A 13,789-nucleotide genomic window follows, 5' to 3' on the forward strand; every position below is an offset into this window, starting at 1 on the left:
CCAAGGCTATTGTAGTGGCCTATGCACAGTCACCAAATACATATGCAAGTACTGTAAGAGCTTTCTTAGTTCTATACAGACCAGACTATTTATGAGGTGGGCCATGTAGAAAGCCTTCCATACAACGGAGGCAATGCAGTGGTCAACTGTCAGGTTGCTATAAACCTGGGTATCCAAGTACCTCATGACTGATAGCATGTTTTAGTACATTGTTATTACTGTCATAATTAGTGTGGATGACATTTACCCCAAAGGGATAATGATGCATTTCTTGGCATTCAGTTTGAGGCAATGCCTATGGCACCAGTCATTTGTTTGGGTAAGAGCCTCTTGGAGGATGTTCACATCACTAGGGGAATTTAAGACAGCACCCAGCTTGCAGTCATCTGCAAACATGGTCAGCCACAGACCACTGGTTTTGGACTGCACCTCAGAAAAGTATATCCAAAACAGTAGAGGCCCCAAGAATGATCCTTGGGGAACACCGTTCATTATGGGTCTACTACTAGAGGTGGCTTCCCCTTCTTTGAGTGGATTCTATCAGTGAGCCAGTTAGCTACCCATCTGGTAACATACAGATTGATGCCTGACAGGGAGAGTTTATGTATTATGGCCAAGTGGGGAACAGTGTCAAAGGGTTTGGCTAGGTCAGGGTAGGCAGCATGCACCATCTTCCCCTCATCCATGGCTTTCTTGACTGCTTTGAAGAAGTCAGCCATGTTTAACAGGCCTGATCTCCCGTTGACTATACCAAACTGTGTAGGGTCAAATGTCTGGAGGCTGGTGATGTCCCTGTTTATAAAATCCATGATAATGCATTCCATGGCCTTGCAGAGCTGGCTAAGTAGACTGATGATCCTATAATTGCCTGGATCAGTGGACACTCCACCTTTTCATAGAGGGATGACAGTGGTTGTCCACCATTCAGCTGTCATGAAGCTGGTGCTCAGGCTTTGGTTGAATAGGGTATGTGATGGAGCTGAGAGCTCATGCCTGATTTCATGTGGGATACAGCAAGGGATGTTATCAGCTCCCATGGGGAGTGTATTTTTTGCCTTTGAGGGGGCATTAAGGACCTGCTCCATGTTGATGAGGGGAGGGAGGCAGGTGCTTGGGATGTCCTGGTTTACTGATGGAGGGACAGGGGGTGAGGTTTTCACTGAACCTATCTGCCAGAAGGTTGGCTATATCTATGGTGTATGTGTATGTGGTGTTATTGACCACCAGTTCAGAGCAGATTTGATTGTTGCATTTGAGATTGTGGACATATGTGAAAAGGCCTTGTGATTGTCCTTGGTGGATGTAGCCAATTTGGACTCAAAGTTAGCCTTAGAGTAATTCACCAGTGACCTTATTTGCTTGGTCAGACAAAGGAGAGATTGTTTCCAACATGGCTCATGCTCCTTTTTGGCCCTGGACAGCAAATATTTTCTTAAATTATATATTTTTTATTGCTGCTGTCCACCAGACAGGTTTACTCTTCCTTGAGGGAGATGATTTGGTTCTGTCAGGTATTGCCCAACAAAATGGGGGGACAAAGGAGCAAAATAGGGACAGATTATATATATTGGTCTTACTAACTTAAGTAACAGTGTTTGTTTTGACATACAGTTTCTGAAGGATTTGAAGTCTGACACCGAAATGTATATCATTATGTAGTGACTTCATTCCTCATATCATCCCAGTGATTTGCCAGTAAACCACACAACTTTATGAGGAACAGGCCACAATTATTAGGCAAAAATCTGGACATGCTGTGTTAATCAGTACAGTTGAGAGGTACATATGTCTCGCCATTGTTAACAGACTTTCACATTCTGTAGCAGTTTACTGTGTAAATGTGTGTTGGGGTGAGTGAGGAAACAGGCAGATGTGAGTGTCATAGATCCTTTTCTATCTGACTGTGCATGTTGCTACAGTTGATGCTGGTCTGTCAGCTGGGTGTGTTTCTAGGGGGAGACTGTGACACATGTCCCTTAAAACCTCAACACCCCCAAAATTTTATTTCTGGCTTTTGGTTGGATGCCCTCTTGTAGGTGTTTGTGAGGAAGGTCAGGTCTGTAGCAGGTAGCTGGACATACTGCTGCATATGTAGCAGGCCACAGCTGCTGCATTCTGACCAGGAGTCAGACTCGGGATTGTGAAGACATTGGAGGAGAGCAAGCTGTTACTGTCAGTGAGGGTGTGGTGTCAGCAGCTGTGTCCCAGCATGGCCTGGTTGAGGGTACGCACAACAGTCCAGGTAAGGCATGTGGCTGTGATGCATATGTTACATAATAGTGCCATCCAGAGAGTGGTAGTCAGCATTTACTACACATATTCATAGTTGTGAGATGTGTCCCACCTGTAGGCCTTTAAAGTGCTACTGTGGGTAGCATTGACTGCGGTAGGGGCAACCAGTTTCACAGGACACCACAAGGCTCAATTATTCCTATGTAGTATTGACATGCCTGTAGTTATCATGGCACAGACTGTTGTGTGTGCCAGGACTGTGGGTGTCTAGATGTGACAGATGCTAGAAATGTTACAGATAGAGCTAGTGAGACATCAATCTGCCATCTGTATTTCAAAGATATATGTGCATGCATACACTGTGTTACACAGGATTTGCATGGATATGTGTGTTCCAGTGGGTATGATGTTGACACAGAGCTTTCTGACATGGTTTTGTAACCCCAATATGCACTGGCTTGCCAGTATATGGGCAGACAGGGTAGATTTTATGACAACTTTGCCATAAATGGGGGGCACAACTATGGATATTTGGCAAAAGTCTGTGCAGTTATCAGCTCTACCTGATATTGTAGGCCTCCCGTACATCCAGCAGCATTTATTTGTCTGTGTACTGGTTCTGGATCTGCATTGGAGGCCCAAGTACAGTGTAATTTGGGCCACTATATATACTGGAGTACTGTGCGACTGGCAATTAGGATATGTTTTTGAAGCCTGTTGTTATACTCCAGAGGTCAGTTGGTGTACTGGTATGTTCTTCTGACTGTAGTTCAGTGGGTTCTGGATTCAAACATTGGCAGTGATGTATTTTTTTCCATAAATTCACATCCCTGTAGTGCCTGATATCTTTACAAAAGCACCAATGATTATATATAGCCGTTTGGTGTACTGCTGTGTTGGTGTGTCTCTAGTTCAGAAGGTCCTAGGTTCAATAATCTGCATGTTTTTATTTTTTTTCCTGTTATATGGCTGTAATTCATGACATCTTTACAAAAGCACTGCTAATTCTCCAGAGCTGGTTTGGCTTAGTACTGTATTGCTCTGACTATAGTGTATACGGTTGTGGGTTGGAAAATTAGGTGTGATGACTTTTTTTCCCTAATGTTAAATGATGGTAATGCATGATATATTTACAAAAGCATTATTAAATCTTACAGCTCATATGGTGTAGTGGTACATTGCTCTGACTGTAGTGTACAGGGTCCTGGGTTAGAGATCTAGCAGGGTTGGCTATTTTGTTGCTGGGCAGAACAGAGGCTGAATGAGTTAGAATGAATAAGGTAGTTTTAAGCAGTTTTAAGTGGGTTTGCGTGATGCTCAGTGGTGCTAAGAGAAGCTTAGTGATGCTTACTCCTGCTTAAACTCACTCTAATTCCAAAAAAAGAAAAGAAAAAAAAGTGGTGAAATGGGGGCAAGCACGGGGTAAAACATTAGGAAAAGCAGCTAGAGATGTGCAGGATGGCTGTAGGAAAGGACCACAGCTCTCCATTTCTTCTGCAGCAACAGCTGTGAATTATATCTACAATTTGGAATTTAGAGCCTCACACCCCACAGGGAGGGGTGTGGGTGACATACATTTGTTGATTAATTGATGGGATGATTGATTCATGGCAGTGTACGTGGGGGTGAAATGGAGAGCTATATATGAGGCATGATTTTGTTTTGGAGACAGATGCCCCCCCTTTTTTTAAGGTGAGAGTGGGATGTTGGGGAAATGTTGTAGGTACATTTGGGGAGGTGACACAAGAGAGGGTAAACACCTTGGATGGGGATGGTGATTGGGAATCAGAGGCCCATGTGCCCATGTAACAGTGGGACTGAAGTCCCCACCCATGGTCAGTCACCGCTGCCCCTTCACAACCTGAAGGTGGCTGTGCTGGGGGCTGGACAAGAGGGGCAGGCTGCCCTTCAAGGTGTGCTAGTTGGCCCTCGATCTGGCTCATGCATTCATCTAAGTGTGTCTAGATGACCCTGCGCATCATGCCTCTGAACTCTTGGTGGGTGATTGGGTCCTCTTCATCCAAGGGGGGGGGGATAAGCCCCATCCCCTGAGGCAGTTCCACCCTAGGGTGGTGCAAGACCAGCAGAAGAGGCAGTTCCAGGTTGGGTCCCAGATGTGCTGGTGTCCAGTGCCATGGCCAGATGAGGCAGGACAGTTAGATCTGCTGGTATCTGCCTTCCCAAACGTGCTATGGTGTAGAGGTTTTTCAAAATATATTGGTTAATCATGAACAGCAAATTTCAAAATTAGTTATAACAGCATGCATGGGTGTTCCAATTAACCTGGAACAATAGAAATGAAACAATTGCATAGCAAACTGAACACATGCGTAAATGGAATAACAGTCAATATTGTAACAGCATGCCAGTTACATTTATGGCAACAGGCCACCAACAGTGGGATTTGAACAAGAAATGTTAGTATGCAGCCATTTCAATATATGCACAATAATAGAACACAACACCCAACATAAAGTTTTGAAAGCAACATACCCATAGTATATGAATTATAATAGTTATTGAAGCAGATAAGGAGTGGGGGGAGAGAAAACAAGTTCATTACAAACTGTATAGGCATTATATTTTTCAAAACAGTACTGATCAGTACTCTACAGGTCTGCCTTCACTTTGCATCTACCTGTGGCCTATAGCTTTTGAAGTTCATACAAACCTGTTAAAATGTCAACCTGAAATGGTATGGGGCAAACTGTGACAACTCTGGATACAAGACTAGAGGGGACTCATACATGTCAGGGTTACATATATGACTAACAAAGTGTACCCTGAACTGCAGTTGTGTGAGTGTGCTAGTGGCATAATTCAACTGTATTAATATCTGTGTCCAAGGTTATTGGCAACAGAGACCATTAGCCGTGACAGCGTGACACTTGAGAGACATGTATCGGGAACAGTGCATGGTGCATGTACCTATCCTGCTGTCATTTGCAGGCATGGTGTTGAACAATGAAACAGTTGTACACAGTTTAATAGTATACCCTTCATACAGCTACTACAAGCATTTCTTTACTTGTATGTCCTGTGGAGAAAATATCTGTTAGTACTACCTGACTGTTTCTACAAATATTCAGGCTTACTTGTGTGTAATTATAAGCACATCTTAGTACCAGTCCCTGGATTCCAACCTTCGTCTATGAGTGAAAAGATGAATGATTGCTTACCCGACCTGTATACACTTGGACATCCAAATATTTGCAGTCTCCACCTATGACACTTTCATACTTGCCTGCATCAGCATACCCACATTCAGGACTACATAGATCTGAAATGCAAAGGTTAACACCAGACAATACTGCAAGGGGCACATTATAATATATTACTATTCACGGTTCAGATCTTAGTGCAGGACATATTTCATATTTTATTATATCTTGTTTTACAGCTTCAGAATCTACAGTCATAGTTGCTGTGAAGCACCTGTACACATTTGTATTTCTTCAACAACATGCCAGATTAAACACAACAATTTGTGGTAGTAAATCTTTATTTTCAGCAACATGACACAGTGGTTTATTACAGTATAGATTCTACATTCAGTAGTACTGCATATCCTGTAGATGATGAATGAATGTCATTTATTACCATTACATTCATGCATGTCTTTCGAACATGTCCTCCCCGTGGTCGAGTGACATTTGAAAGACATGTGTGATGGGCGTGTGTTCGTTGAAGGTTGGGCATCGGGCTGGCACCTCAGCACCATAAAAATCTACTGCCAATCATTAGTGGATTGGAGTTCTGCTGTGGTGACTCCTAACCAGGAAAAGCTGAAAGAAGAACAACAACAGTAGCCTCACAGTTCAGTTTATTAGCAGGTTCATTACTACACAGTATTAGTTCAGTATTGCCTTCCTTTCATCAATAGTAGCTTGTTTGCTGCCTTCATCTGTATTACACAACACCTGGCATTACTCACTTATATCAATATTAGTCTGACAAACTTTTATTTATTCAGTACACTCAGTACATACTATACCTACTGGCAGTAAACAATGTACTCCTTTTTATTTATTCCACTGTATACTACAAGATATATCTGTACTCACCTGACTGTTGGTGCAACCTCAAAAATCTGTCAGCATGGGTCTCAATATTGCTAGCTCTCTCCTCTGCAGCTGTAGGGAAAAACAACCATTATGCATACCTGTCTATCACATATTCAAGCTAGAATTTAGTAAAGCTGTGGGTGAAATACTTACAAACTACTGGAGGATTAAGGTCCTGAGCATCTTGGATCCATTGGGCCAAGAGTACCCCCCTTCCTCCATTTTAGGTCATCATAGTGATAGGAGGATTCCAGTGGCACTGGTGAGATTGTGTGCCAGATGGTCCCAGGTCTCAGATTTGTACTGTGAGCCCTGGTACTGGCCCTGCAGCAGTCTGACATCATGGTGTTGTGCAAGGAGCCCAGCCATGACCCTGGACACCAAAATGCCCCAGTGCTGTGCTCGAAAGCATGCTCCCTCTCCAACTCCAGACATAGCTCCTGCAGTGGTCAATGCTCACTCTCCAACTCCAGACATAACTTCTGCAGTGATCAAACTACAACAGGTTCTGCCTGTATTCCCACCTGTGTGGTTTAAATAAGGTCGTATTCCCACCCTTTGCCATCATTGGACCATTTTCACAAATGCTAAGCACAGCTCAGCAGTGCGCAAACTCACTAAGCTGAGTTGAACAGTGCTTAAAGTAGCAAATGCTGGTAGTGCTTAGTGGTGCGCAAATCCGCTTAGCTGGGCTGAATGCTGCTTATCATTAAACTTCTTAGCAATACTCAAACTAGTGAAGCAAAGCTAAGCACTGCTAAGCATTGCTCAGTTTTCATTTAAAAAACAATTAATGAATTGGATCTTATTTACTCATTACTGATATATTAAGTGTATATATTTTACTTTACATGACGTCCCACTATGTGCTTTGATTACATTACTTTGGGGTGCGACTGTACTGTATGGGACACTTGTGTTTACATGGGGGATTTCACATCATATATCCACTAGCACTGGAATTTTGGACCAGCTACACTACGCTGGTTAACAAATATCAATTACTACATCATTAAATAAATAAATAATTATTTCACAATGCTTTATTTGAACTGTGAACTACTACATGGAAAGCCATAACTCTAACTACTAAACTAATCAGCATTCAAAAGTTCAGCTATACATTTCTATATAACTTTTAACAGATGTTTAAGCACTGCTGAGCAAAGCTCCATGGTGCACAAACCCATTCAGCTATGCTTAAACTTCACATATAAAGGGAAAAAATAAAATACAACCATTTTAAATATATATATCTGAATACTGACATAGCATGTCAGTTGCAGGCCACATACTCTTCATGACAATCTATGCTAATGCAAAACCTGTTAGTCTGTCAACTTTTTAAGTTTGTAAGAGGAATATTTAAAATGTTCCCCTATTTTTGGGTCTTTACCCCACTTTTATTTAGGTTCATAGGTTCATAGGTTCATACTAGGCTATCTGCCTTAGGGCATTTATAAGCCTAGCCAGAGTGTGTTTGGCTTTCACCACCCATTTTAAATTAATTTTGCTATGCCCTTTTTCGAGGTTAGTATACTGTGCCTCTGTCTAACAGTGACACAGAAGTGATACCCGGGGTAAACCTACGATCTCCCATCCACTCTTCAAGATTCCTCTTGAAGAGATTCAGTGAGGGACTCTGCGTAACCTGGACTGGGATTTTATTCCAGAGTGAAGGGAGCCTCTGGGTTATGAATCTGTCCCTCCAGCATGTCCTATTTATTTCAGTGCTGAGGTTCAAGTCTCTCAAGCGTGTAGCTTGATGGGATTTGGATTTTCTGAGGTGCAGCATGTCCATTAATTCAGGGTTGGACATGGCTTTATACATCAGGCACAGATCGCCTCTGAGCAGGTGGTATGCCACTGAGCAGAGCTGGAGTTTCTTTAACCAGGCAGCATATGGCATCTGTTTGTGCCCTTTGATCCTCTTGGTGAGGTACTTTTGGGGTCTTTCCAGTTGCTGCAGGTGTCTGGTAAGGTACATCCCAAAAGGGGCATTGTACTCAATTATGGGCCTGATGAGGGATGAGTAAAGAGGCATGATGACCTCCCCTGATCTAGATGTGAATCCCTTCATGATTAGGTGGGCTATATAAAATGTTTTTCTAACCACTTTGGCCACGTGGTTGTCAAATGAGAGATTGCTATCAACTTGGGTCCCCAGGTCCCTAATTACTTCTTCTGTACTTAATGGATTACCACCTATGTGGTAATTTGTGGGCACTTTGTTTTTGCCAAAGGGGATGACTATACACCTTTTGGCATTTAGCTTGAGGCCATGGCTCTGGCACCAATTATCTGTTTCTATGAGGCCCTTTTGGAGGATGCTTGTGTCAGCTGGAGATTTGATTATGGCCCAGTTTGCAGTCATCTGCAACTTGGTCAGCCACAGTCCTTCCATGTTGGCCTGTACCTCTGAGAAATATATACTGAACAAGAGAGGTCCCAGGACTGAGCCTTGTGGGATGCCACTTGTAACTGGTTTGGAGTCTGACATGGCTCCAGCAATTCTAACCATGTGGGTTCTGTCCTTGAGCCAGTTTGCAACCCATCTAGTGACATAGGGGTTTATATTTAAGCTGGTGAGCTTATCTATAATGCCCAAGTGGGGTATTGTATCAAAGGCTTTTACGAGGTCCAGGTAGGCTGTGTGGACCACCTTCCCCTCGTCAATGGCCTTGGTGACTGTTTCAAAGAAATCAACCAGGTTTAAGAGGCAGGATCTGCCCTTAACAAAGCCGAACTGGGTAGGATCCAGTGTCTGTAGGTCCCCAATATCTTTATTTATGAGATCCATGATGATCCTTTCCATAGCTTTGCAGACCAAGCTATTCAGGCTTATGGGGCGATAGTTTCCAGGATCCATTGAGGCACCACCTTTGTGGAGAGGGACCACTGTTGCTGTACGCCACTCTTTGGGTACATATCCTGTAGTAAAGCTGAGATTGAACAGTAGTTTTATGTTTGGGTTTAGCTCTTCTTGGAGTTCATGTAGGACGCAGCCTGGGACACCGTCTGTTCCCATTGATGCTGTGTTTTTTGCTTTGGAGAGGGCGGCTCTTACCTGAGCATCTGAGATGTCAGGGGGGCAGCACTCTGCTGGGATAGATATTTGCCCTTTTGGTGGGGAGGGGGGAGTTTGCACTGAACCTGTCAGCTAGGATGTTGGCAATGTCTGTGGGTTTGGTGTATTTTTGTCATTTTGGACTAATTCTGAGCATATCTGGGAATTCCCACCCAGGTTCTTAGCATAACTAAAGAAAGCCTTGTGATTATCCTTAGTGTCCTGTGCAATTTTTCTCTCGAAGTTGGCCTTAGACGATTTTATGAGTGCCTGTAGTTTTTTGCTAATACTGATCAGAGATGCCTTCCCTTTTTGGGATTTTGCTCTATCATGTAGTAGCTTCCTCCTTCTGTTGTATAGTTTGTTTATGGCTGGGGTCCACCAGACAGGATGTCTACCTTTGGAGGATTGGGTCTTGGTTTTATTTGGGATTGCATGATCCATGCATTCCTGAAGGTGTTCATAGACTGCATTTATAAAGGATTCTGTGGTCTGGGCCGTATTTTCTACAGGCCCGGGGGCTTTGAAGGATTCCACCTCGGTTTTGAGGAGTGTGAAATTTGCTTTAGAGAAGTTTTTCATTGTGGTTTTCTGGGCAGGGGGTGGGGTCGGGATGTGAATATCCAGTGAGATTAGTTTATGGTCTGATCTTACCAGTGAGGGATACACTTCTGGCCTGGAACATAGAGTCCCCTTGTTGGTGATGATCAGGTCCAGTATGTTTTCCCCTCTGTGGGAGTGGGTAACAGTTTGTTCCATAGCATTTTGAGTTTATAAATTCTAGGAACCTTTGGGCTAGGGTGTTGGAGCTAGAGTAATGCTCCCAGTCTATGTTTGGGTAGTTGAAGTCACCCAATATAATGGTGTTTGGAGAGACCTTCATATTTTCCAGGTTCTCAGGAAGGACGACTGGGGTTCCTGGGTTTGGGAGGGTGGTCTGTAGCAGGCTATAAACTGGAAGGCAGTTTTACCCACTGTTAGTTGCACATGGAGAGTCTCTGATGCTTCGTGCTGTGCCACCAACCTGGAGGTGTGGGTATCTTTGACGAATATTGATACTCCCCCTCCTTTTGTGGTTCAGTCCAAGTTTTGGGGCCGAAAAGCATGGTATGAGGTATAACCTGGTAGTGCTGGGGTGCTCTCGGGAGCCTTGAACCAGGTTTCTGTTACTGCACAGATATCAATGTTTTCCATGCTAAGGAGAGTTTCAAGTGCATGCATCTTGAGGTTTAGACTTCTGGCATTGAGTAGCATTACTCTTAGTTTCTTATCCCTTGTGATACCTATGTAGGTGGGTTTGTCTTTTGAGCCTTGCCTAAAAAAGGCACTATGGGGCTAGCAAGAGCCTTTGCCAATATCCAAAAGCCCAGGGGTGACAGGTGCAAGCCATCCCTAGCGAAGCATCGTGGCTTGTCGAGCATGTCATCCCAGGCTGACAGGCACTGGATCCCCTTTGAATGACACCAAAACTTAAGCCAATTGTTGAAATTGATCATCTTGTCTTCATATTGTGGCATCATTCTTGATGAGATTCTTTGGCTAGATTGCTTGCTCTAGAGGGTTGAGAGGTGTGTGTCTGAGGGCACTATTTAACTATAAAGTGCCATATGACACTTTCACAATGGAGGGTGTGTGTTACAGTTCCTGTCACACACACCCTGCATTGCATTCCATTCACAGATCTCTTTTCTGTCTCCACGGACACTGAAAAGATTCTAAAGTGCCATAAGGCACTTTGACAGTGCAGGGGCATGTTACAGATCTGTGAGCACTACTGCAACATGCCCCTGCACTCATTCAGTATCCATGTCCTCAGATCCATCTTAGTAATGCGTCTTCATTAATATCTAAAGCACTCTGCCGAGAAGGGGATGCGGACATGGACACCATTCACTCCATGTAGGAATAACACTATTCCTACACGGAGTTTACTGAATCCTGGCCATGCTTTAAAGACTGCCTTGGAAAGGGCTTATACCATTTCTATAAATGCAGTGTCATTTGTGGTAATAAGGAGGTATGCCTGGTTGCACAGTCAAAACTTTTCTGATGAGTTAAAAAATGAAATTAGGAATGGTCCACATGATTCTGATTATAGCTGCAAAAAATAGAAATGGAAAGCTTTGAATTACTCTTCATTGAGGTCTAGATGAAGGGTCTGTGTGGAGGAAGAGGATTATTGCTCTGTCACAAGTGGGAGCCAGTCAGTCTGTGCCTTCATAGGCAAGTGTGAAGCTGGTCAGTAGGAAGCAATAGGTAGGTATGGTTTAGTGTAAAGTTTACAGAGCATACATTCTGTTTAAGGAAATAAAGGTTTAACAGGGTAAAGAAGGTAATTAGTAGAAGAAAAATGTGAGGCTTGTCTTTCATAGCTGTATGTACTTAACATAACCTTAAAGAGCATAGGCCCCAACCCTTTCTAAGCAAACAGTGTAAGAATAAACTGCTTGGTGATCCAGCACATACTGAGAAATGCAACAACAAGGGTAATAGCATCTGTACTGTTTCAGCAGTAGATATACATGTATAGATGTTGATACAATATATACCTGGCATACAGCAAAATTGGAAAAGAATTATATGTCTTGGAGGTATATTTCATCCTTCAGTAGGAAGACAACAAATCTGGTCCCAAAACAATTAGTGGGGGAGGTAGGGTGATATGACTGCATTCTTCAGTTGCTACTGTGGCTCCGACAGTAGTCTCTTGAATATCTTGCAGAGCTGGATGGAGGGACAGATCTTCAAATGCATATTTTACAAATCTTATACCATAGTAAATATTAATTTTTGTAATATTTTATAAACCAGTTATAATATCTTATTAAATGTACCACACATGCTGACAGCAGCAGTATTTTGTTATCCAGCTCTGAGATTTCATATGAGGATAAGCAGTTCTACCTGTGCTGTTTGTTGAATTATTTACAGAAGTATGAAAATTATGACAATATAAATAAACATAAACATAAATAACATTTAATATATCTTCCTCTATAAGACTGAGGTTAAATATTAATGCAGTTAGTTGGGTTGCCTATCTTGTAAGCATTAAGATGAAATCTGTCAATTAGTTGTATGTAGCATGGTTTTCAAATTATTAATGTAAATATGAACAGGTAATACTGGTTGCACAGTGGTGTCACTAGGATGATCCTAGCGAAACACTTTGAGGTGTCACTAGGGTTTAATGACATCTACATATTGTGTTACTAGTGACATGCAACTACAATCTTATTTATCTGCAGGGCCTTTATTCATGTTAGAACGTAACAAGTGTTACTGTTGCTGCTTCATTGTGCTTGGCTGCCCATTTAGGTTCTTAGCTGGTGTGTCTTCTTTGCAGTGTTTGCACATCCTCCCTGTGTTTGCATGGGTTTTTAGTGGGTTATCCAGTTGTTACACTGATTCCATAAAATGTTCAAAGGCATGCATACCACATATGAATGAACATACAAATGCATTCTTCTACGGGCTGGTGCCCCACTCAGGATTATTTTTACTGCCTAGTGCTCAGTTTGTACTGGGTTAGGATCCAGCTTCTTTGTGACTCTGAGCATGATTAAGGGAACTGTCTGAAAATAAAGTTTTAAATAATTTAAATGAAAGATCAGCTGTTTGTATCCTCCTTTGTGGTAATGCTTTGTTAGTGTAAGTGTGTTAGAATCGTTTATGTTATGGGTTGATGACATAGAGACAAGGAGTTTGTCTATAGCACTGATGACCTAAGTTTGGTAAGATGACAGAATGGGTAAAGTGGATTCAGTGTTTATCAGCCCTTTTGTGAATCCCTTATGGGTATGTGATGATTCATGATATTGGTCTGCAAATGGTGAAGGCAAGAGGAATAACTCCCAATCAACAGATCCCTAGCATGGCTTTTGTTATGTTGCTACATGTTCTTTGGTCAGAAGAAGACTATTTGAAGACCAGAACTGAGGTTCATGATGGGATAGTGCATTATACCCATTGTGCCCAGTGGTGTGGGTAACTCCAGTACTCACTCCTCATATGTGGAAGACATCACACAATTAATATGGCTAAAGTTAACTGATAGTTGAATAGATGATTAGTCTCAGCTCTTAGCCAGCACTGTGGGTATGGGAGGAGTCTATTATACTCATTCCTTTGAGTTTTTCAGCTTAATGAAAAAATTTACAAAATTGTCTTTCACATTATGTGAGAGCTACTGTATATGTTGTAATTGCAGTAACTATTTAAAGGCCTGATGAACACTTTTTTGAAATATTCAACTGCTAAAATTGAACAGAACAAGTAACATATGCATTTCTTTGTTCTCAGGTATAGGATATGCAACTCAAGTGATTGTAATAGTGCTGAATCTATATTACGTCGTTGTTTTGGCTTGGACTTTCTTCTACCTCTTCAGCTCTTTTACTTCAGAACTGCCTTGGGCCAAATGCAA

The 13,789-nt window shown here is 42.4% G+C and overlaps 1 protein-coding gene across 3 annotated transcripts in view; it reads left to right on the top strand.

Annotated features, from left to right (window-relative positions):
- LOC122808962 (sodium- and chloride-dependent GABA transporter 2-like) overlaps nt 1-13,789 on the top strand; it is a 1,071,132-nt gene that overhangs the window by 446,062 nt on the left and 611,281 nt on the right. For all 3 annotated transcript variants that reach the window (XM_044080126.1, XM_044080127.1, XM_044080128.1), the window contains one exon: nt 13,666-13,789. This exon is cut by the window's right edge and continues 17 nt beyond it. In XM_044080126.1, the coding sequence (XP_043936061.1) occupies nt 13,666-13,789 (124 nt within the window). The remainder of the gene's footprint in view (nt 1-13,665) is intronic.

Source organism: Protopterus annectens, chromosome 8.part0, assembly GCF_019279795.1.
Source record: "Protopterus annectens isolate FY-2018-M chromosome 8.part0, PAN1.0, whole genome shotgun sequence".
Classification (NCBI taxonomy): Eukaryota; Metazoa; Chordata; order Ceratodontiformes; family Protopteridae; genus Protopterus; species Protopterus annectens.